The sequence below is a fragment of the Marmota flaviventris genome, chromosome 10 (genome assembly GCF_047511675.1).
Source record: "Marmota flaviventris isolate mMarFla1 chromosome 10, mMarFla1.hap1, whole genome shotgun sequence".
Taxonomy (NCBI): domain Eukaryota; kingdom Metazoa; phylum Chordata; class Mammalia; order Rodentia; family Sciuridae; genus Marmota; species Marmota flaviventris.
The window spans coordinates 6,618,426-6,643,434 of NC_092507.1; the positions used below are offsets into that span (position 1 = coordinate 6,618,426).

A 25,009-nucleotide genomic window follows, 5' to 3' on the forward strand; every position below is an offset into this window, starting at 1 on the left:
CTAGAATCAGCTATTTTTCAGGGAGCAGTTATGATCTTTGGACTCTAGGTGTATAAGTCTTTGATTCTCCAGCCCTAGAAGATATGTTTTTAAATTGATACGTGTGGATTTTGCTCCTCTTCTAAAAGAGGTCAGAGAAGGATAGGCCTGTGTTTTAATTCTCTTTAAAAAAATTGTATTTTAGTTGTAGATGGACACAATACCTTTATTTTATTTATTTATTTTTATGTGGTGCTGAGGATCGAACCCAGGGCCTCCCACGTGCTAGGTGAGCGCTCTACCACTGAGCCACAACCCCAGCGCCACCCCCCCCATTTTAATTCTTTAATATGTGACTTTTTGAAGATGAAGGGAGGAAAAGGAAAATCTTATTCCTTGATTCTTGGGTTCCAGATGTGATTTCTCAGGTGAGGGTTGGGAGAGAGTATGAACAGAAAGGGAGTGTATGTGGTTTCAGAAGAGAGGATAATTTGTATTATTGCTTTGATATGTTTTAGTCATGATATTTTAATTTATATTTTAAATAAAGTGAAAGAAACCATTAGTTTTTTTTTTTTTAAGTTGAAAAAAATGAGAAGATTGCTTAGCATATGGGAGACTCTGGTTCTCCTGCCCCAGCACCACACGGAAAAAAGAAACAGTAGAGTCTTGTGGTGTTCAGAGGTTGAGGAGCAGGTCATATGTGATAAGCTGTGGGGGGCATTGCCTCACATAACCTGGATGTGGAAGGGCTCACAGGGAAAAGTGTATTCAGATGATATCTGCTAATTCTTGTAAAAATATGACAGGGCTGGGTATAACTCAGTGGTAGAGTGCTTGTCTAGCATGTGTGTGGCCTTGGAATTCATTCCCAGCACTGAGAAAAGGTGTCTGTATGTATGTATTGGAAATTAGTATATTATACTATCTGGGATACTCTGGTACGATATTATCATACATCATATACATAGAATACTGTAATAGTCATTACAAATACAGTTTTTAAGATAACTTAATGCAACAAACAATGTAATTTGCAAGATTTCAGAACTTTTTTTATAGGGTAGACCGTTAAAAAAAATTGTGGCTCCTGGGATCAAACCCAGGGACTTCTGTATGCCAAGCAGGTGCTCTTCCTCTGACTGTAGTTCCAGCCTGTGGCAGAAATTGTAAACCCTGCTTAGTCATATCCTGTGAAAATCATTTATCTTTATTATTAGTTAGTTTTAATTTTAAAATTGTCTGGCCTTTCTTTGTGATAAGGAAACAATATTTTCCTAAGGACAGTTTGAACACTATTTTTTTTCCTTGATATATATATATAGTGGAGAACTTACATTGGGTCTTAATTGTTGATTTAATTAATATAAAGTTTTACTCTCATCTGCAAGCTTATTTCAGAATTCTGGTTACATTAGATGCTTTTTAAATTTTACTAGCATCTTTTTAGGAGTAGTGCAAATTAGATTCTCATTTTCTTTGTAAATCCTCCAGAAGTTTTAAAAAACTGATATGTGTCAAAAACTATAGTCAGGAGTAGATAAATAAATATTTTATGATATTCTCTAAAGGGGGGTAAGTTTACTTTTGTAGAATGCTGGGAGGAATAACATTTAATTTCTTTGTTGCTTGTTTTGGCTACGAATGACATTTTAAGGTATTTTTTATTTTTAAACATGCATGTCTCATTTTCCTTTCAGCAATGTAAGCATATATATTTTAAAGTATTTGCAAATGCTTAGTTAAACATTGCTTTTCTTCCCCCTGTCTGGACTTCTGCACCCCACCTCCCCCCCCCCTTTTTTTTTGGCAAAATCATTGTCATATTTAAAGTAATTTCTAAAAATTGCTTGAAAAACATAATTTGTAAGACATTGATGAGGAAATTGCTAGAGAAATAATGTGTCCCAGTATTTCTGACCACAGCTTCACTACACTGTAAGATCCGTGAAGGCAAAGATAGTATCGGGCTCTTTATTTTCACCAAAACATCTAGTTAAGCTTATATGATGGTGCACACCTGTAATCCCAGCTGTTCAAGAGGCTGGGGCAGGAGAACCACAAGTTTAATGTCAGCCTCAGTGAATTAGGGAGACTCTGTCTCAAAAAATAAAAAGCCTGGAGATATAGCTCAGTGGTAGAGTACCCCTGGATTCAAGCCCAATATTACTCGCAAAAAAATATTTAGTTTATTAATGGATGAATCTTTATTGAAGCATGTTGCTTAATTGAGTACATTTTTTTCCAACATTTTATTATGAAAATTGTAAATATACAGCAGGGGTGGAAGAATTTTATAACAAACCTCAATAAACACATCATCTAGATTCTGCCATTAACATTTTATAATACTTGTCTTATTACACTCTGTCTGTTCATTGATGTAACATATTTTTGGTCCATTTCAAGGATTTTTCTGGCTATTACAGAATCTAATTTGTTTTCAGAGACTATAGTTTGAGTTGGTGAAAGAGAAACAGTAAGGAGTTTTTTAAATCAGATGTAGCCCTGTTACTGACCTCAAATACAGTACTTATGGATAGATAAACCAATCTCTCTCTCTCTCTCTCTCTTTTTTTTTTAAAGAGAGAGAGAGAATTTTAATATTTATTTATTTTTTTAGTTTTTGGCGGACACAACATCTTTGTTTGTATGTGGTGCTGAGGATCGAACCCGGGCCGCACGCTTGCCATGTGAGCGCGCTACCGCTTGAGCCACATCCCCAGCCCTCTTTTTTTTTTTTTTAAATATTTTTTTCAGTTGTCAATGGACACAGTACCTTCATTTTATTTATTTATTTAAATAAATAAATTTATTTAATGTGGTGCTGGGGATCCAACCCAGTGCCTCACACATGCTAGGCAAATATTCTTACCCCCGAGCCCAGATAAACTGATTTCCTACTAATGTTCCTATGATTTTAATACTACGTCATGCATTTAATATAATCTGATGGAAAGTGGTCAATTGCTAAGATGACAGTGCCAGTGCACAATGTTGTCCTGACTGTTGCCACCATAGACGGCTACTGCAGCATTTCGCGTGGCTTCATCTCTTGTTGTTTGGTTTAGGAGTCGCCCATCGGAGCCAGAGCAGCGAAGGAGTCAGCTCTCTCAGCAGCTCACCTTCCAACAGCCTCGAGACACAGTCCCAGTCTCTCTCCCGCTCCCAGAGCATGGACATTGATGGCGTCTCCTGTGAGAAAAGGTAAAGAAGAGCTAGCTCTCTAATGTGCCCTTTTATTTAAGGAAAGGGCAGGATCCATTTCATTCAACCTCTCTGGTCCAGACTATGGTCTGAAACCCCATCCCGGAGACCTGTGCCAGTCCTTAACAAATTAGAACCAGATTTCTTAAATTGAAGGGTCTTTCTATTACTCTGAAATGTTCTTCGTACATTTTTTAAAAATATTTTTTATTAATTGTTGATGAAAGTTTTTATTTTTATTTATTTGTATGTGGTGCTGAGAATTGAACCCAGTGCCTCACACATGATAGACAAGCGCTCTACCACTAAGTAACAATCCCAGCCCCATTTTTTTGAGTTATAGGTTTTTTATAAAATTATGGTATGGGTGGTTAAAAAAGTGTTTTCAATGTCTATTTTGTAAATACAAAGCTAACAAGCATATGTCAGTCCCTAAAAGATTCTTCAAAGTTTTCAGTGAAAGTTTAAAATTTGGAAGATTTCAGAAAGGTAAGCTAAGTACCTTAGTGCTCCATTTGGATCAGGGTATCCCAGAACAGAGCTGGCTTGAGCTATAAGTGTGCTGTGAATGGGTGATAGAGTGCCTTAGGTGTTGATTCCTTTAATCCTTGGGCCAATCAGACTTCTAATGTCCATTTCTCCTGCCCTCAGGCAGCACTCTGTGTTTACCTCAGCAGGCCAGACAGATATCGTCTTGTATGTGTATCATGATATGAAAAATGTTTCAAAGCACTGATATACAGCCTTAGCTATTGTTGGAATCAAGATGAAGAGCCAGATCAGAGATCATCACATAGGATAAAAATTTAAGGAGGACTGTTCTCTTAGAGGAAGAAAATCAAATAGAAAATAATCTACCCTACAGAACAAAAATAATCATGTTTTTATCATCTTTGCTCTGGGTTTAGGGATTTTTTTTTTTTTAATCAAGTCAACTCATTTCATGGCCACTAGGTAACTATCATGTCGGGTAAGGACCTAGATTTACACCATTTCTGTAGCTTAAATACCTTAAGCCAAGAATATTTATACAAGTGGACCCATACCTGTATTACCATTAGGCATCTAGCAGAATCAAATACAAGTCATCCAAGAATTCAGAGAATTTCCTTAGAAAAAGTTCCAAGAAGTTAGCTGTAGTGATGCATGCCTGTAATTCCAATTACTTGGGAGACTAAGATAGGAGGATCTCGAGTCTGAGCAGCAGTGGGCAACTGAGTGAGACCATGTCTCAGAAGCTCAAAAAATAAAAAGAAACGTGAGACCACAGTCCCAAATCACAAAACACATTAGAAAACAAGTCACTGTAAAGAGTTACCAGGTGGAAAATTTGATATAAGAGCTTAACCATTGAATAAAAGTAGCTAAAGAGAGAGTTGATAAGTTGAAAGCTCCAGCTAATGAAATTACCTAGAATGCACCACAGAGAACAAGAGTGAAAAATATGAAGCATATTCAGAGATACAAAAGATGGAGATCAATATAAATCTAAAAAGTCCAAAGGAGAAATTAGAGAAATAAACAGATTCCCTTACCCAACTGTTTTCCTGTATATTTTTCTCTACTGGTTTGGAAGCTGTTATCAAAAAGATAAGGCTGAACCAGGTGCAGTAGCTCACACCTGTAATCCCAGCAGCTTGGGGATCTGAGGCATGAGGATCACAAGTTCAAAGCCAGCCTCAGCAACTTCATGAGGCCCTATACAACTTGGTGAGACCCGTCTGAAAGTAAAATAAAATGGGATGGTATGCAGCTCAATGGTTAAGCACCTCGGGGTTCAATTCCTTGTACCAAAAAAAAAAAAAAAGACCAAGAATTATTGGTAAATAATATAAATCCTCAGATTGTGGAAGTCCAGAAAATCATGAGCAGGATAAACAAAGTTAAATTGTAACTACACTATTTACAGTGAAATTATAAAATTCCAATGACAGAGCCCTTTAAAGAACAAGCAGGGAGAACAACAGAAATGACTGTTGGGTGTCTCAATGATGAAAGCCAAAGATGATAAAATAATAGTGTTAAATGCTGAAAAAAGTAACTACCCACTGAAAATTATGTACCCTTGTAGAATTGTCTTTTTTTTTTTTTCAAATAGCGAGAGAGAATTTTTTTAAAATACATTTTTTTTAGTCTTCGGTGGACACAGCGTCTTTATTTTATTTTTATGTGGTGCTGAGGATTGAACCCAGCGCCCCACGCATGCCAGGCCAGCGAGCTAATGCTTGAGCCACATCCCCAGCCCTGTAGAATTGTCTTTTAAGAGCAAGTTTAAAACAGAGATATTTATAGATTTTAGGAAACACAACAACAAAAAATACTCACCTGCTGATCTGCCCCACTCCTAATTTCCAGCCTTGTTAGAAGATCCCAATGTATTTTTTGTTTGTTTGTTTGTATTGGGAATTGAATCCAGGGGTGCTTTACCACTGAGTTACATCCCTAACTCTTTATTTTTGAAGACAGGGTCTCATTAAGTTGCTTAGGCCTTGCTAAATTGCTGAGACTGGCCTGGAACTTGTGATTCTCTTGCCTGACTCCCAAAACACTGGGATTACAGGTGTATACCACTGTGCCTAGATGGACCCTAACTTTTAACAAATGTAGTTCTTTTTTTTAATCTTTATTTTGTTTATTTATTTTTATGTGGTGCTGAGGATCGAACCCAGGGTCTCACACGTGCAAGGCAAGCGCTCTACCGCTGAGTCACAACCCCAGCCCCAACAATAGAGTTTGTTAAAATAGAGAATGGAGTATGATTCATAATAGACTGCAAGGCCCTGGGTTCAGTCCCCAGCCCCACCCCCCAAAAAATGTCCTTTTCAGGGATCTAAGAACTAATGTCTGAGATGAAAAGAAAGAAAGAGTGAAGACTGAAGAAAATAATAAACATATGGTACATGTGAACAAACCCTGATGTATAGAATGCTCACAGCAGTTTATAACACAGCAATGGGAAAGGAGAGTAAAAATAATCAGATAGATTTAAGATATTGAACAAGAGCGGGTAAGCCAGAAGAGGGATGGTTAGGGCACCCTCGAATTCTTGTATTACTTGGGAAGAGGGTAAATTTTATGCTTTGAATTAAAAATACTTGATAAAGTTCAAGAGTAACCATTAAAAGAATAGACATACAGTATAGTTGTGCCCCCATCCACAGGGAATATTGGGTTTGATCCTCAGCACCACAACTTGGAATATTCTAAGACCCCTAGGGTATGCCTAAAACCACAGATAATTTTGAACTGTATACTGAGCTATCTTTTCATATACCCGAAACATTGCCACAAAGTGCTAGAGTGGCTCCTTCTTCCATGTCGTGTAGGGTACCTCCCAAATAACACTGTTCTTGGATTTGGGGGCCATTATTAAATATAATAAGAGTTACTCAAACACAAGTACTGCAATACCTCTGCCATCATTTGATAAACAAGCTAAATGAACAATGAGTGGGTAGCCTGTCATGTGTGGATGAGCCAGACAAAGGGATGATTCATGTCCTTGGCAGAATGAAGCAGGTTGGTACAAGTCAGCATGCTACAAGTGCAATTTAAAACTGTAAATTATTTCTGGGACTTTCCATTTTCTGCACTGGGACCATAGTTGATTGAAACTGAGGAAAGTAAACCATGGATAGGAGGGGACTACTGTTCCTCTCCCAAATCAATAAGGGAGCAACATGGAACAAGGCAGGGGGGTAGGGTAGAGGAAACTTAAGTTTATGGGAAAAAAATACAAATTTTAGAAAGGGACAAACAGCACAAAATCGGATAGTTTAACAAATCTAAATATGTCACTGATCATAGTAAATCAGTTAAAGTCATAGATGGAGCAAAAACAAAACAGTTCATCTTTGTATCTGTTTACACAAGGCAATACCTGGAACACAGAAAGATGAAAAGCTAAAGGAAGAAGAGGGACCACATAGACAAAATTGGGATAAACCTACTGATGAGTTAGACAGTAAGGCATAAAGAATTTATAAGAAATAAGCATTTTGTAATGATAGGTGTACAGTTTGCTAGCCAGATATAACAGTTTAAAAATGTGTATTCACTTGGTAATATGATTTCAACATCTAATAAAGCAGGTATTGATGGTACAAGAAGAAATGACACATAACGGTAATGGGAGATTACCATTACCATTTTTCAGCCAGTAATAGATCAAGGAGGGTAAATATCTGTAAGCACCAAAAGGCAACTCGGCAATCGTGATTTAGTTGAAGGAGGCCGAGCCTTGCGTCCTAGTGTGAGAGCACACGGCCTTCACTAACACTCCTCAGTCAGAAAGTTTCAGGAGTCAGAACCATTGGTTCATGTTTTCTGACTCATCCATTGTTAGAAAATTAATATAGGAATTTTAAAAACCCACATACATTAGACATTTTAAATACCTGTCAAAGAAGAGATCATAATGGAAATTTGAAAGTATTCAGAATTGAAAAATAATAAATATGTATCAAAGTGACAACTTGAGAAAAATGTTTAAATTTCCATTTAAAATGGGAAATACCTGCACTCTTAGTGGTCTTTTCCTGACTCATTTGCTTTCATTTTTCTATAGCATTTATTGTTTAATATACTATATGCTTTGCTTATGAGAAATTATGTTTATAGTTTATTTTCTTCCTCTCTCTAACGAGGATGTACGCTTTGTGAAGTAGGGGTTTTTTTAGTCTCTTTTGATCATCAGTATCTCAATGTCTACACAAAATGGGTTCTCGGTACTATGTATTACTGACAAAGAGAATTCCATGAAAAAGTATAAATTTACAAGGTGCATATGAATTTGAAATCTTGGTGGAAAATGAGATTTCTCAAAAAAACAATTCTCCCCAAATGTGGCTCAACAAGAAAGAGATAACCCAAATAAACACCAGGAAATGTACTGAATTGGTATTTTTCTGCTGTATGTTTTTGCAGGTATTCAATTGTATAAAAAATTTTTGGATAATTTAAAAAAAAAGAACATTCCAACTTAATAAATGAGGCTAATATAACCTTAATATTAAAACCAAGCTTGGGACTGGGCTTGTGGCTCAGTGGTAGAGCACTCACCTAGCACATGTGTGGCGCTAAGTTTGATCCTCAGCACCACATAAAAGTAAACACATAAAATGAAGGTATTGTGTTCAATTACAACCAAAAAAAATAAAAATATTTTTAAAAATTTAAAAAACCAAGCCTGGTGTGGTAGCACACGTCTATAATCCCAGAGGCCCTGGAGGCTGAGGCAGGAGGATCACAAGTTCAAAGCTAGCCTCAGGAAAAAGCAAGGTGCTAAAGAAACTCACTGAGACCTTGTTTCTAAATAAAATATAAAAAATAGGGTCTGGGGTTGTGGCTCAGTAGCAGAGTGCTTGCCTCACACATATGAGGCACTGGGTTTGATCCTCAGCACCACATAAAAATAACTAAACAAAATAAAGATATTGTGTCCATCTTAAAAAAAAAAAATAGGGCTGGGGATGTGGCTCAGTGGTCGAGTTTCCATGAATTCAATCCTGGTATTAAGAACAAAGCAAAAAAACCTATGTGAGTAATATAAAAGAATATTAATAATAGGGTAATCACATCCATAAACAAATTTGCAGAAATATTAAGATTAGCAAGTCAAATCCCATAGCACATAAATGGCAGGCTAAGCTAATCTTTGGATTTCAGGGTGAGCATAGTGGTTGCTGTGAGTCAACTTACTCCTTGATTTGAAGAGCTGCAGGGTTTTCTTGAAGTACTGGTGATGTTCTGTTTCCTGATCTGGATAGGTTTACTTCAAGGAAGTTCATTCAGCCAAACATCTACGCACGACTCTGCACATGTATTTCAAGTAAAAGTTTATTTAAAAAACACTACAATATGATAGCTATATCATAATCAACTCGGGTTTACCTTGAGAGTACAAGAGGGCATTAACATTAGAAAATCTGTAAATGTCATTTACCATATTATATATCATAGAGAAAATCCTTGTGATGTTAGCTGCAAAAATTTGATAAAATTCTACATTAATTCATTATTAAAATCTAAGCAAATGAGGAATAGGAAGAAGTAGCCTTAAACTGACAGTGTGGGGCTGGGGTGTAGCTCAATGATAGAGCCCTGGGTTCCATCCCCGGTACCAAAAAGAAAAAAGCAGTATTGTGGCAGAGACAAGAGTTCATCAAATATCTCACAAGATTCCTAATATTTCCCAGTCTCTTTTGCTGTTAGATTGGTGCCAAATGACTAGTTCTGTCCAGTAGATTGTGAATGAGAGTGACATGCATCACTTTTAGGTGAAGGCAGTTGAGCCGATATTCCTCCTCCGTTCCTCTCTTCTCTTGCTCCAGTGACCTGGGAGGCTGTGTATTGCAGATGGCATAGATTAAAGATGGAGTAAGGATGCTTCACTCTCTTCAGACTTTGCGTAAGCAAGAAATGAACCCTTATAGTTTTAATAAGCCTCTAAGATTCCAGAGTGTGTGTGTGTTGCACTAGTATAGGTTATCTTACTGTGAGAGAACATCTACTAAAAAGCACAGCAGCTCCCACAGATAGTGGTTAGAACCACTCTGTAAAATCAGGAGTTAGACCCAGGATGACTGCTGTTTCTACTACTGTTCAACACGTGGGTCCTACTCAGTGCAGGAAGACACATGATTAGAGTGGAAGACACTAAACAGTTACTACCTGGAGACAGGTGGACTATCTGCGTAGTAACTCTATGAATAAGAGAACACGTTGCTGTAAGAGCTGCATGTTTTAAACCAGTTATGCTATTATGTGCCAATAATAAAAACTTAGAAAATTTCACTTTTAAAAACATGCCATTCACAGTTGCAATAAAAACTATATGGTATCTAGAAATACATTTAGCAAAAGAACTACAGGAATTTTATGGAGAAAATTATAAAAGTTTATTGAAAGACCTTGAAGAGGTTTTAGTACTTGGGGAGAGAGACTCAAGAACATAGTAATGTCATTTCTTCCCGTATTTGATCTCCAAGGTCAATGAGATTCTAGTCAAAATCCTGACAGGATTTTTAAGGAACTAGTAGGCTGATTCTCAAGTGTGCATAGAAGAGGGAAGAGCCAGGAATATCGAGATGGTTTGAAGTGGAGTGAGGTGTTTGATCTCACACAAGTGGAGGCACATCATGAGGGTTCAGTCAGACAGAGTGATGTCGACTCCTGCGCAGCTAGCCTCTGGAAAATGAGTATCCAGAAATAAACCCCAGACATGTATGAGAATCAACAACATAGATTTTATGTTAATATAAAAAGGATGATCTTAGCCAGGAATGGTAGCACACACCTGTAATTCCAGCAACTCTTAAGGCTAAGGCAGGAGAATCAAAAGTTCAAGGCCAGCCTCGGCAATTTAGCAAAGCCCTATGCAACTTAGCAAGACCTTGTCTCAAAAAATCAAAAGGGATGGGGATGTGGCTCAGTGGTTAAGTGACCCTGAGTTCATTCCCTGGTACCAAAAAAAAAAAAAAAAAAGATGATCTTTTCAATAACTGGTCCTGGATAACTATTTAATGCAGGAGAAAAACAACATGTATTTAACCAGATTTTGTAATCAAGTTCTGGTTGCATTTTATGTCATTTAAAAATAACATGACTGAAGAATCTGCTCCACTGTTTTGCTTTCCTCTTTGTTGGAGACTGAGCCTGAGGAAATGATATCTGGGGGGAAACATTTCCAAAGTGTGGGAGGCAGGATACTTATAACCCAATAGGTGAAGAGCTTTTAAAAATTAATTAGAGAAAAAGAGGAACATTTTTCATTTTGCTTTCCTGACTGATTTTGACTTAAAAACTTTTCCTCAACTAGCAGCTGTGACATTGGGGGTTTTACAGAAGCTGAAAGACTTATTTGTCTTTTATGCTTAAAGCATGTCCCAGGTGGATGTGGATTCAGGAATTGAAAATATGGAGGTTGACGAAAACGATCGAAGAGAAAAGAGGAGCCTCAGTGACAAGGTGGGTAAGAGGGAAGCCCCCTTCCAGTCTCCAGTGTCGTGTCTCGTTGCCGGAGTGGCCATGAGTGGGTCTCCTTGATCGGTCAGTCTACGTGGGTGGGGTTGTCCTTTCCAAGGAGAGTGCGTAGCCTCAGTTGCCCTTATTAATGGAAGTATCTCTCAGTACTTTTAATTCGTAAAATCCCTCATTTATCTTTGGTTTAGGTTTAGGTTTTTATCAGTAAATTTAATTTGCAGTAGGAACTAATATAGAGCCCATTAGAATTTTTTCCGTTGGTCTTGCCTGAACAAGTAGATCATCGTATCTTTGGCTGTATTCCGAGAGAAATGGTGGGAATTTAAGCCAGAATATGTAAAATCAGTAGCAAGGAAAGCCTTTAACCACCAGGCCTGTGTGTGGTACTGTCGGCCGAGCTTAGTTCCCGTACTAGGGGTTTGTTGGGGTTTGCTTTTGGCGTCACGGGGGAGGCAGTTCCACCACTTTCCCTTCAGCTGGGCGTTGGGCTGCGTTAGTAGTGCACGTCGGTGATGACCAGACGTTGGCCTAGAGCTTCTAGTGATGCTGAGCTGTAGTTTGTATAGTTCTTAGAATTTAAGTTCTTACGTATATGGTATTCTTACGTATATGGTATTTTATCTGTGGTGGAATATAATGAGAGGTGTTAAATTGGGAGAAAACTCCTGAAGGAAAATTGGTTATGTACCTAGAATGTTAACCTGATCCTTTGAAATTTAGAACAAAAAATAGGCTGTATATCCAGCCTGTATCACATTTCTCACTGAGTTGTTCCTGATAACACCCTTGCTTTTTTTATACTTTTCTATAAACTATATCAGAAGTTCATGAGACCTAGATGTTATAACCTTGAAGTAATAGTGACAGATTCAGTTTTCCTCTTAATCAGAGCTTGAATGGTTTTATGCATTTTAAAATATCCTCATTATTAAATGAATTCAATCTGAATAAAGTATTCCTGTTGAAGTTTCCAGCTCTTGCCTCCTTCTGGAGATTAACCCCAGATCTTCTTCCTTACCAGGAGCCTTCCTCAGGCCCAGAGGTGTCTGAAGAGCAGGCCTTACAGCTGGTCTGTAAGATCTTCCGAGTCTCTTGGAAGGATCGGGACAGAGACGTCATCTTTCTTTCTTCTCTTTCTGCGCAGTTTAAGCAGAACCCAAAAGAAGGTAGGACTCCAGCTCTGCAGGCAGCCTTTTCAAAGCGCTGACAGGAGGCAAGCCCGACGCTGTGCTTCCCTCTGTGTCCACATATCTTGCTGTGGGGATGGACATTTGATGACAGGGGCACTTCTTGTTGCGTACACTGCTGTTTTGACACCTTTCTTCCCCGTCCTCTGACCTCTGATAAATTATTTTGTACTTTCTTGACTTCCACACAAGAGAATGATGTAAGTTAATGGTCACAGAATTGGAGTTTTTTCCTTTTTAGTAGAAGGTAACTTAGAGAAGGCATTTGCTCCTTTATAAAGGGTCCCTAGGGAGCCTGGGAGGTGTTTACAGAGACCTGCTTCAAGTGCCTTCCAGGCCATGTGTAGACAACAAAGCAAATATGTTGGGCTAAATTGCTTAGTACAGGTGGCGTCCTGGGGTTCTGGATGACTAGAGTGGTGAACGAGGGTCATAGCAGAATGTAAAACTTCAGCCAGGTGCAACAGTGGCACTGTCATTGTTTCTTCTGCTGTCGGCTGCATGGGGAAGCAGAGGGGCTGCTGGCATGCTTGCACACAGCGACACCCCTGAGGGGTGGGGGTTTCCGTCTGTTTTACTCACTGATGTACCCCAGTCCTTAGAAAGGTGTCTTGTACAAAATAGTCCCACAATAGATATATTTTAAATGAATGAGTGACTGGTAAGGTGGCCGCCTTTCCCTCCTTATTTGTCCTGTCTTCTAGGAAGAGAAGAAAGCTCTCCGTTCCTGGAGGATGTACAGGCTATTTCTGATTTTATTGGTGTCTTCTTATTGACTCTGATTATGGACATGAACGGAGCAACCATGTCTTTTAAAACCTTGCCATGTGCTATTCTTGCTGCAAGTCTCAATATCTGTATAACATATAAAAGTGGTAATTTTTAATAACCAAATTAGGTGAAATTTCCATGGCTTAGAACTTTTATTTGTTTAGTAAAATTTAGAATAAGTCTGAAGACCAGCAGCAAATCAGCTGGAAGCCACAAAGAGTAAGAAGGCTGTTGGACTGTGGAACCTGCTGCAGAAAGCCAGATGGTGATTTAGCATTGGACCCTCCATAAAATCTTTTGAACTTTGGTCTTATCAGTTGCACTGTATGTCAAGCTCTACATACTGTGTATACTGGTTAAGAAATATCAACTCTGTTGTGTTTGTGGTGTGATGACCTGACCTCTGAGGGTGGACGTGGGCTTCGTTTACAGTTAATACCTACATCAGCAGTAATTCCACTGACACTCCATTTTGTTTTTAAATGAACTTTTACTTTGAGAGCAACTCGATTTATAGAAAAATTTCAAAGATAGGGCAGGGAATTCCTGTATGCCTTTACTCAGTTTCCTCTGATGGTAACTTCTTGATGTAGCTGTGGTACATTCACTAAAACTAATGACTAGTGACAAAACACCAGACGTTATTTGGATATCAACAGGTTGTCCACTAATGTCATTTTACTGTTCCAGAATCCAGTCCAGGATGTCATACTGAACCCTCTGGTTCCATTTGGCTTATTTGAAGACCATGTGTATGAAGAGCCATGTGTAACTTGTTCTTTATTCTGCCTTCCCAACAGTGTTCTCTGATTTTAAGGACTTGATTGGCCAGATTTTGATGGAAGTGCTAATGATGTCCACTCAGACTAGAGATGAAAACCCATTTGCCAGTCTGACAGCCACATCGCAGCCCATTGCAGCTGCAGCTCGGTCACCAGACAGAAATCTTATGCTGAACACTGGCTCCAATCCAGGAACAAGCCCCATGTTCTGCAGCCTGGGTTCCTTCAGCGCCAGCTCTTTGTCTAGGTCAGTGTGGTTCACCAGTGTGCACGTCTAATTGGGAGTAAAACAGCCATGAAGGGTGTAGAAGGGAATGTTTATTTACAACGTTGAACTATGTCATGGACATTATGATACGTATCATATTTGGGCAGATGGACTTAGTCTTTTTAAGTGATATTATCTTTTCTAAATTGGATTTTTTTTTGGGGGGGGGGCTTTCCATGGTTAGGTTATTGGTAGTTTAAATTTTAGAAATAAATAGCTATGTATGCTACCTTAGATCAACACAACAATTAGATTATTATTTAAATGATTATCTGATCTCTGTACTGCAACTTTAAGAGATATGAAATGTAATTATCATTTAAAAACCTAAAACTTTCTGTTTCAGTTATCTCAAGTTTTGCTTTGATTTTTCTCTTCTTTCCTCCCTTTCTCAACTACTTTAGCCTCTATGAAACTAGTCCAGCTCCCACTACCAGCTTCTGGAACTCGGTACCAGTGCTGAGTCCATCTTTTGCCTCACCTTCCCATGTAGCCCTCCAGACAGCTACGCCTTCTGCTTCCCTCAGCCATCACAGTGTGGCTTCTGGAACTGCGGCGGCAGGAAGCCAGCCCTCATCCCCACGGTATCGGCCCTACACTATCATGCATCCGTGGGGGCCTTCACCGTGTCCCACCCCACGGTCTTCAGGCATCTCCATCCCATCTAGCTCCCCACGGCTCCCTGCCCTTGCAAGTAGCCCTCAGGCAGTACCTGTCAGCACTTCCAGACCGAGGGCCCCCAGCATGGGCCCAGCTGTGCCTCCTGCTTCACCCAGTGACGCCAGCAGACGTCCCTCCTCCCTACGGATCTCTCCTAGGTATTTTCTTAGCAGGAGAGTTGTGCGTGTGTTTGCAGTGTAGGGAGGGAGATTAACATGGTTTGAAAGAACTGTTGTGTGACGCTGACCTCAGTTAAATTTTGGAAGTTGTTTTGGGTCATTAACCTGTGCCACTAACTAGTTTGGTGGGCATGTGACCTGAGTCCACGCTCTTCCTAGGCTTTGATCACATCAGTAAGCAAGGGCTGCTCTGTTGTGCCTCCCGTTCCTCTCCTTTCCCTCCTTCCTTTTCTGAAAAAAGAAACAACTTTATTTTTAAAAGTCTAGTTCGTGTGTCGTTCTTCATTACAAATTAGTTTCAAAGACTGTGGTCAGTGTGTTATTTGAGAGTGGGGGATCCCTGGGCCACATTTTGACTTTTTGGACTGCTGCCAGGGTGGTGAAGTGCAGTCCGAGCCCCAGACTGTGGGCAAGTCTGGGCCTGGTGTTCTTCCTTCCAGTGGGTGCAGCTCACTCTGGTCACACCTTGATGTTTTGATTTCTGATCACATGTAATTTCAACCTCATAGAAATAAGCAGTATCAGAATTCCATGAATCCAGTGGCCTCTTCTCTCAAATGTGTCCACTTAGTTCTATAATGTGTAATTTTTTGCATGTAAGTGGATAAAACTTTTAAGATTTTAAAAGACAGCAGATGCAAAGCCTCTCCCTCTTGTTTTTCCTTTGTTCCCTGATGACCTTTTTTGCTTTTGTTGTGGTAGTATGTACGACAATCCTTTCTCCTTCCTCTTCCTCGCACTTTCTGGAGACAGTAGTGATGAAGAAGATGAAGAAGATGATGATGATGGTGATGAAGGTGGTGGTGGTGGTGATGATTTTTCTTGTGTCCAGTTTGGGTCCAGGTATCTGAGGAATGGAGTCTTACCCTGCATGTGCTTAGGTGCTTAGGAACTAACTTGTATGAGCCCTACTTAGAGGTGTGCTTTGAATCCAAACAGACTAGGATCAAAGGAGGTGGGTTAGCAAAATTGTGTTGACATGTGAGGATCTTTTAACTAGAAAAAAGTGACACATAGAACACTTCATGTAGTTGCCAGGTAATTCAGAGGAACACTCACCCATAATCATTTGTCAGAAGCCTGAAAACAAATTTGTGGTTAAGTTCAAGCACTCTCAGATCTAAAATGAAGGACCCTTCATTTTACTATTGCAAAATGTTCTTGTGGACAGTCTGTACCGTGAGGCATGTTTTCGTCATGACGATTGCATGGGTTGCTGGTGTTTAGCAGTGGCATAGGGGTGGGACCTTGTGTGTTTGTGTTCCCTTCTATCACCACTCCACCATGCTCAGTCTAGATAATCTGTTGAAGAGCACATGGGGTCATATGTTTGATATAATGAGGCTTCTATTTTCACTTCTAACCTTATATTGCTCTGAGTCCCTCCTTGACCTTGTGAAGCCAGACCCCATTTGTTTAAAGAGCCCAGGAATGACTTCAGAAGCTAAAATATAATTCAAGATGTTGCTGCATGTTCAGCCCCAAAACCAAGTGAAGACCACTACTTGGGTTTTCTAGGTGACTCTGAGCAACAAAATGTAATGGTCCTTTCTATCTAACCCTCTGACTCTTCTTACAGTTTTGCTCTTAAATTGAAGTTTCCTCTGGACAGAGTTGGTATTTGTGCCCAGCACTGTTCAAAAATAACTCCAGGCTATAAATAGAGACTGCAATAAGGTTAGGTCACTTCATTAAATCTGACCGTGTTCAGAAGAATCATTAGAGAGCACTGAGGAGTGTTGACACAGGCTAAATATCAATTCCAGAAGGTTGATATTTGTATTAAAAAAAAATTGAGAGTGGGGGATCCCTGGGCCACATTAAAATTGAACATTGCATCATTACTTCTCAAGGAAATTTCCCAAAGGTGTACGTGGATTTTTCATGTACATAAAATCCTCTGCATGATTGAAGTCACACTGCAGGCATAATCCTTAGGAATCATATTCCATCATGGTAAAATTGCTTTGTTACCTGTTTTGCTGCAAATTATCTGTGGGGGAAACACTCTTTTCTTTCCCTGGCCTATTTAATTCCATCTTTCTTAACAGGTATATCTGGTCATGGTGCTTTTACTAACACCTCTTTCTCTAGATTTCTAACATCTGAGCCTCACCTCAGATCTTGATTTTATATCCTAGGAAAAACACTTGCTGGTTATGTAATAATAGCAGCACACGCTTATTAAGGATGATTCACCTAATACTCTGCTTAAGTGACCTTGTTTAATCCCATGTAGCATTCCCTGAGGAAACTGAGGAACAGGGAGGTTAAAGTCACCAACTAGTTAGCAGCAGAGCCTGCATTCAGACTCAGGCAGGCGGGAAACTGGAGCTCACATTCTTTTCCACCACCCTGCGCTGCCTCTGGCCTAGCCTTCTGCGGGCAGCAGTATCTGCTCTTCTTGTTCCTCACTAGTAATTTCGCTACTGAGAGTCTAGGCATCTTCTCTGTTCCTTGGCTAGGAAGTGCCAGCTTCTTTTCTTGGGGGGTAGAGGAGGGCAAAGCTGGGGGTTGATAAGTAAGACCTCATGTATGCTGGGAAAGCTCATTCTATCCCTGAGCTACACCCCAGCCTCATTTTACTCCTTAACTACGAAACGCCCTTCTGGCCTGTTGGCATGCCCCTCACAGGCTGTTGCAAGGAAATCATATAATCCAGGTTGCAGGTTAGATACTCCAATTGTATGTTACTCATGGGTATCAAAAATGGCACAACAGGGGCTGTGGCTCAGTGGTAGAGCACTTGCCTAGCACATGTGAGACACTGGATTTGATTCTCAGCACCACATAAAAATAAATAAATTAAGGTATTGTGTCCATGTACAACTATATATATATATATATATATATATTTTTTTTTAATGGCACAACAATAGTGAAAAATGTATAACACAAACTGCTTAAACAAATGGGAGATTTTGGTGACACACAGGGCCAAAACCAGGACGAGGCAGCAAACACCTTGTTCACTTGAGTGACCAGCACAGATGGATTTCCCGTCCCTTTCTATGTGATCTTTTTTTTTTTTTTTTTTATTTTGAAATAAGCAATTTTAACACATACTTCTAAGTTAGTGTCACAAGAATTAAGTGGAATTGTCTCCATTTTCCCTTCTGTTGGCCCAGCAGAGTTTTTGGAAGTAGTTGTGACCTGCAGGCATATGTTGATCATTTACAGTTTTAATGACAGGAACTAATTTAGGAAAGGCAAAACATTCCTCTGAAGTGTTTTCAAGTCTTCTGTGAAATGCACTGTAGGAATTATGAGGAACTGTTCTCGCAGGAAAGTGAGTGAAGGGAAAATTGTCTTGTGATTCAGATCCCAGTAGAGTCTTCCTCAGGAAGTTGGTGACTGGAGAGAAATGGGGTTATGTTATTTTTTATTGCACTTTTGTTTGCTCCTCCCCACCACCCTTCCCTCCCTGGTTCTTCTAATGATTAAGTCTCAGCTTAGGCACATGGTCAAGTGGTAAGTACAGTCTTCCGTTGCCTCCAGTCAGGCTCGGGGCTCCTGCCAAAGAGCCTTCTCCCATGTCCTCATGAAGGAAAAGAAACTTCAACATTATTACTTTCTCCATGAGGTCCCTAAGACTGAAAGGACAGAAAACTCCAGGTGACTCAATAAATAAGAGGCAGGCAGCTCCACAGCTAATTTCGTAACTCAGTGACATCATCAGGGACCCTTTTGTTTGTTAACTGCTTAGATGCGTCAGTGGCCTGTGTGAGCAGAGAAAGGCCAGTTAGTAGACAGAAGATTGACGTTTGTCCTCCTGTTGCCGTTGGTCATCATACTGGAGGATTCACCATGGAAGTAGTGGGAATAAAACATTTCCCCTCGCCTCTCTCCACTCGCCTCCATCCTCGTGGCATGTAGTATTTCCTCCTGCCTTACACCTTTGGACTCATCTCATTTCCTCTCTTTGGGCCACTCTTCCCGCAGAGAGCTATCTGGCCTGCTCTCTGCCTTCCGTGAGGCCTGTGTGAGTGCAGGCTGCTTAGAGGCTGGTGGCCGGCTCTGCTGTGTTGAACAGCACTTACACACATGCTGCCTCGCGCCATCGCCTGTACTCACTTTTCTTTTCCCTCACAGCACTTACCTATGAGTTTGTCGTTGATGGTCCCCACCTCTAGAATATAATTGCCACATCGACAAGGTCATCAGTATAGACTCCAGAACCTGCAACAGTGCCTGGAACCTAGCAGGCCCACTGTGCACATTCATTGACTGAATTTATACTGCTGAAACCATAACAGCTCTGACTTTGCCTTGGATTGAGAAAATATAAAATTCCCAAGTTTGCATTTAAAAAGTTGGTAAATAGGAGGGTGATTATTCTCATTATGGAAGAAAATTTTATGGAGTCCTTTAATGAGCAAGTTATCAGCCGGGCCCAGTGGCACATAAACCCTGTAAACCCAGCGACTCTGGAGGATAGGGCAGGGGGATCACAAGTTCAAAGCCAGCCTCAGCAACTTAGTGAGACCCTGACTCAAAGTAAAATATAAAAAGAGCTAGAGATATAGCCAAGTGGTTAAGTGCCCCTGAGTTCAATCCCTGGTACCAAAAAAAAAGTGGGGGCGGCTGGGTTGAGGCTCAACAGTAGAATTCTGGCCTCGCACCTGCGAGATCCTGGGTTCGATCATCAGCACCACATAAAAATAAATAAATAAAATAAAGGTATTGTGTTCAACTACCACTAAAAAATAAATATTTTTTTTTTAAAAAAGCAAGTTTTCTCGGTACATTTAGAATGGAATTTAGTCTGCACAGATCTGATGTGTGTCAATCCCCGGAAAAATTTTTTTTTAATATTTATTTTTTAGTTGTAGTTGGACACAATACCTTTATTCCATTCATTTATTTTTTATGTAGTGCTGAGGATCATACCCAGGACCCTGCGAATGCTAGACGAGCATTGTACTGCTGAGCCCAATCCCAGCCACCCCACCCCACCCCCCCCCGCGAATATTTTTATCGTTTTCAAAAGGATTCAACTATATTTCTGTTAGTGAAGTAATTAATGGTTACATTGAATTGTTGATTTAGTTACCAGAAAATGGCTCACATGTTCTCCCAAGGGAAGGTATAATTTTATATATGCTTTTAGAACTTAAATACAACATGTTTTCAAGATTTTAGAATGGCACAGTGGTAAAAGTGTAATGAATTTTATAACAGCTTTTTGATAATAAAAAGAAATTCAAGAAGAATGAAGTACTCCTGAAAACAAATTTGGAGGGTAGAAGAGGTAAGGATCAGGGGGCCCACTGTGTTTCCCAAACTCATCTTGAAGTGATTCTCCTGCCTCAAACTTTTGAATCCCAGGACTGCAGGAGCCCAACCTATTTTAAAAATGTTTGTTAATAGCATAAATTTATGTATAGAAATAGTACCACATTTTCCTTCATTATCACATTCATAATTTCAGCCCAGCTCTTTCACCATGAATCTAAAAATCCTTGTTAATCATTTTGGGCTATTGACTCTTAGCTTAGCATTAATGAAACTGGCCATTTTAAATATGTGATCATGACTTCCTTTGGCATCTTTAGGATTGGTCTTATTGAAACATTGACACACACTGGTCTTTACATTTCCTTTTGTGTTAAAGGGTTTTTCCCCCGTTCTGAAAGCCAGCCAGTTGGTTGGTGCCTGATTGATAATCACCAAAACACACCAACCTCATTTAGCTTTGAAAATTGTCTGAGATCTTCTGAGTCCCTGTGCCTTTCATTGCATTACCTGGCACAAGATAGGCAGACTGCTGCATAGGTCACTTTTTATGTCTCAGTGAAATACCTGTGAAAATATTTCAAGTGAGAGTGAGGAGTTAAATTGAAGTTAAAACTAAATGGAATGTGTTGCTAAGAATGGAACTTAATTTCATTGGCTGTTGCACAAGCCAGCACTATCTAAGCATGCTGAGTTCTTGTGGACATAAAAGTTCATGTGTTATAAGGGATGCCACTTCAGACTGACTCCTTGCAGCTAGTAATGACCTGTTGTCATAAAATATAAGATGCTTTTCATTTCATAAGTGTTAAAAATGTGAGAAATATGGGTCTTATTATCAGGAAGATGAATAGTTAAAATTTTTCGTTGGAAATAAGAAATATCTTTTTTTTTTTTTAAACGTCTGTGAGAGCTGTTTCCAGGAAAACTACCCACAGTTGTGTCTAGGTACAAGCCTGCGATAGCACTGTTTACCTTTGAGATGTTCAGTGAATATTGACACTAATGTCAAGCATAAGAGGGAAAAATCACAAATCACTTGAAACAGAGCTTGCCTCCAGCATAGAGAAATCTTGGCCCTTTCTATTGTGAGGATTCTCCATATTCTAAATTAGGTGATGGTTTTTTTGTTTAGTTCCCTAGTGAATTTTCTCTGTACTTTTCTACACTACTCACCTTTCTGTTGTCAGGTCATTCAGCAGATACCAGGTCCCACCATTAATTAATAAAATGTACCAAAACATTAATTGCCATAAAGACACAAGCATAGATGTGTTTTTCAGGTTTCCGTGCTGGCCCACCCTATGCATGTCTCTGGGTGGCCCCGTGGCCTATGCAGTGGGCAGGGACGAGCTGTGTCTCCTTGGACATCCTCTCAGCCTGTCTCCTCCCTTCCCACTGTCAGACCATATTGTAGGTCCTACAGGAGTTCAGATTTGCTGGACTCTGGGCTGAGAACCTTGGACTTAAAGCTGGCATTATTTTTTACCTTCTATAATGAAACGCTTTAATATCATGTTTTCATTTTAAGGTTAATTATTTTCTCCCCAGAATTCTAAGATCAGTTATGTTCTAATTCCAAGATCGCTGTGTATGTTCCAAAACTTGTTGTGCATATCTGTTATGCTGCATAACATGCTGTTGTGCTCTAAATTCTTCCTGGTCCTTCTAGTTTCTGCCCCAGGTTGAAATAGGAACTCTTGGGTTCCTGATGTTCTTCCCATCATTTATCATCTTCTAAATGTAATAATTTTACTAAGTTTATTTTCTCTCTTCCTCTTCATGCCTTCTATGCCTTGACTAATGTCTTCGTATATTGTATGTATATCAGATAATTTGAGTTAAATACCTAATTTGGTATGAGACCTGTGATGGTGGACATTAACTTTGTTTAATACATTAACTTTGTTTAATTCCCTCAGACCTAATCCTCACTACTATGTTTGGCTTTTGTCCCAGAGAATAGTTAATATAAATAATAACTGTGCTTCACATTGTGACCTGGTGATATTTTCCAAAGCACTTCCACATTATTTCACTAAAGCCTCGCTGCAGATGTAATAGAGGTTCTGGGCTCAGGTAAATATATCAGCACTAAGGCCAGGGCTGGAGCCAGGTCTGCTCACAAATAAGACTTGTTTGTTTTGATTTTACTGTGCTAACTCAAGTTTTTTCACTGAAAGTTTTGAAAATCTTGTGTTAATAGCAAATCCTTGATGTCTCCCTCTAACTGGATGCTCCACGAGCTCTGGTCCTATTGCCAAATGCTGGATGAATTTTTATCAGTTCTAAACTAGAAATAGTAAAGGTATTTTCTTAGTTCCTTAAACCTGCCCTCCTAGAGCGTTGGGTTATAGCAATAGTGTAGTCTGGCTTTAACCTGCAGGTCTGCCCAAGTGATGCTGCTCAGTTTGATGTAAGTACCTGTCTTAGTCCCTCTGGTTAGGTAAGTTGCCATCCTCAGTAAGATGAGGTCCCCTTAGTAGGACCATCAAGTGTTCACCAGAAGCCAGTTTTGTTGGGCTGGGAGCAGGTGAGCCAAGCAGTCAGCTGCAGTCTGTGCTGCATGGGTGTCTGTGCTTTGTGAAGGTTGCAGGGATCCTAGCAGGCTTTCTGCTGCAGAAACAAAGACTGTCAAGAAGAAATGATCAAGAGGGGGTAAGCATCATCTTTTTTTTTTTTTTTTTTTCTCTTCTCCAAAGTTTGGGAGCCTCTGGTGGAGCAAGTAGTTGGGATTCCTACAGTGACCATTTCACCATTGAAACCTGCAAGGAGACAGATATGCTGAACTACCTCATTGAGTGTTTTGACCGAGTTGGAATAGAGGAAAAAAAAGCACCAAAGGTAATATGAACCAGATTATTAAAGAAAAAAAAAAGCCCCAGTATTTCTTTGATAATCCCCTCTCGAATGGAGAAGTCATTCATTTATTTAGTCAGTCAAGTAGTTTGTTTTGGAGCATCTCTGTGCCAGGCACTGTACTAGCAGCTTGGGATGCATTAGTGAACAAAACAGATTTCTGCCTTCATAGAAATCACATCTTAGGGCTGGGGTTGTGGCTTAGAGATAGAGGTGCTTGCCTAGCACGTGCGAGGTCCTGGGTTCAATTCACAGCACCACATAAAAATAAGTAAGTAAAAGTATTGTGTCCAACTACAACTAAAAAATAAATATTAAAAAAGAAAGAAACAGGAGCAGTGTGAAGAAGAGGCGAGAACGACCCCCGGACTGACCAAAGCCGTGCGCCGCTGCATCCCCGCGTCCAGCGCCTGCGTCCTGCTGCCGTCGCCACCATGCCCAAGAGAAAGGCAGAAGGGGATGCTAAAGGAGATAAAGCCAAGGTGAAAGACGAACCACAGAGAAGATCTGCAAGGTTGTCTGCCGAACCTGCTCCTCCAAAGCCAGAGCCCAAGCCTTAAAAAGGCCCCTGCAAAGAAGGGAGAGAAGGTACCCAAAGGGAAAAAGGGAAAAGCTGACACTGGCAAGGATGGGAATAACCCTGCAGAAAATGGAGATGCCAAAACAGACCAGGCACAGAAAACTGAAGGTGCTGGAGATGCCAAGTGAAGTGTGTGCGTTTTTGATAACTGTGTACTTCTGGTGACTGTACAGTTTGAAATACTATTTTTTATCAAGTTTTATAAAAATGCAGAATTTTGTTTTACTTTTTTTTTTTTTTTTAAGCTATGTTGTTAGCACACAGAACACTTCATTGTTGTTTTGCGGGGGAAGGAGCATATGTCACTAGTAGAATGTCTCTAAAGCTGGATTGCTGTGGGGGAAGACACCTTTCCCTTCTAGTTTTGAGAGACTTCCTCTTTGTTCCCAAGAGGAAGGGATTCCCTGATGTTGGCACACATAGCCACCTTGGCACAAATGCCTTGTGGTATGGAAAAACTGAAACTCATCTGTATGTCCTCCTGTCCCTCTCTGCCATCGGCATAGACTTAATTCCCCTAAACTCAGACCTATTGGGACCTGATTCCCAACGATTGGTTTTACCAGTGTGTGGGGCAATCTGGACTTTCCAGTGACGTCATTGAGAATAGTGTCCTTCAGAAGAGCAGCAGTTCCTTTTCTAGATTGTGGATCTTCAGATTAATAATTTTTGCCATTTTCCTTTCATTTCCTGAAAGTCAGGGTCGGCTTGTGAAAAGTTGTTAAACAACATGCTAAATGTGAAATGTCAACCCTCACTCTAAACTTTCCCTATTCAGAGCATCAAATGAAGACTTCATTGGGTTTTATAGTGGCTTTCTGATTTTGGTAGTCCATTCAAGAAGGGAGTTTGAAAGTTGTTGTATACTGTTAATGATTGTCTGCCCATGTCCTGCCTGAAATACCATGATTGTTTATGAAAAGTATCTTTAATAAAGCTGGATACAGTTTGGCTTGGAAAAAAAAAAAAGAAAGAAAGAAGGAAGGAAGGAAGGGAAAGAAAGGAAGGAAGAAAGAGAAGAGAAGAGAAGAAAACACATTCTAGTGAAGGAAAGACGTGACAGAGCCAAGAAGGAAACCCAGGTAGCCTGCGTTCAGAGTCCTCTCTTGACTGCCCTGTAGCTGGCTATGTAGTGACTTATAAGGCCCTACTGATTGCTGGTAGCCAGCGATGGTCAAGATAATAACCAGCGTTATGGAGCACTAGGACCAGCAAGGGTTTTGTGAAGTCTGTATTGGTTTGAATTCTGCAGTTTCTCAGTGAGCCCAGAGAAGCCACATGTAAGATAGGTGTTCTTACCAAGAATAAACTGACACCTT

At 39.9% G+C, this 25,009-nt stretch overlaps 1 protein-coding gene and 1 pseudogene across 5 annotated transcripts in view; both read left to right on the top strand.

Moving 5' to 3' along the window:
* The window catches only part of Ube4b (ubiquitination factor E4B), a 114,121-nt gene that overhangs the window by 42,272 nt on the left and 46,840 nt on the right, over positions 1-25,009 (top strand). For 2 of the 5 annotated variants that reach the window (XM_071617334.1, XM_071617337.1), the window contains 7 exons: positions 3,051-3,186; positions 11,067-11,154; positions 12,191-12,335; positions 13,928-14,156; positions 14,582-14,995; positions 15,719-15,859; positions 22,954-23,095. In XM_071617334.1, coding sequence (XP_071473435.1) covers positions 3,051-3,186; positions 11,067-11,154; positions 12,191-12,335; positions 13,928-14,156; positions 14,582-14,995; positions 15,719-15,859; positions 22,954-23,095 — 1,295 coding nt within the window. The remainder of the gene's footprint in view (positions 1-3,050; positions 3,187-11,066; positions 11,155-12,190; positions 12,336-13,927; positions 14,157-14,581; positions 14,996-15,718; positions 15,860-22,953; positions 23,096-25,009) is intronic. The other 3 variants (XM_071617335.1, XM_071617336.1, XM_027947543.2) reach the window with 3 other exon arrangements.
* Positions 23,503-23,915, top strand: LOC114102230 (non-histone chromosomal protein HMG-17 pseudogene; annotated as a pseudogene).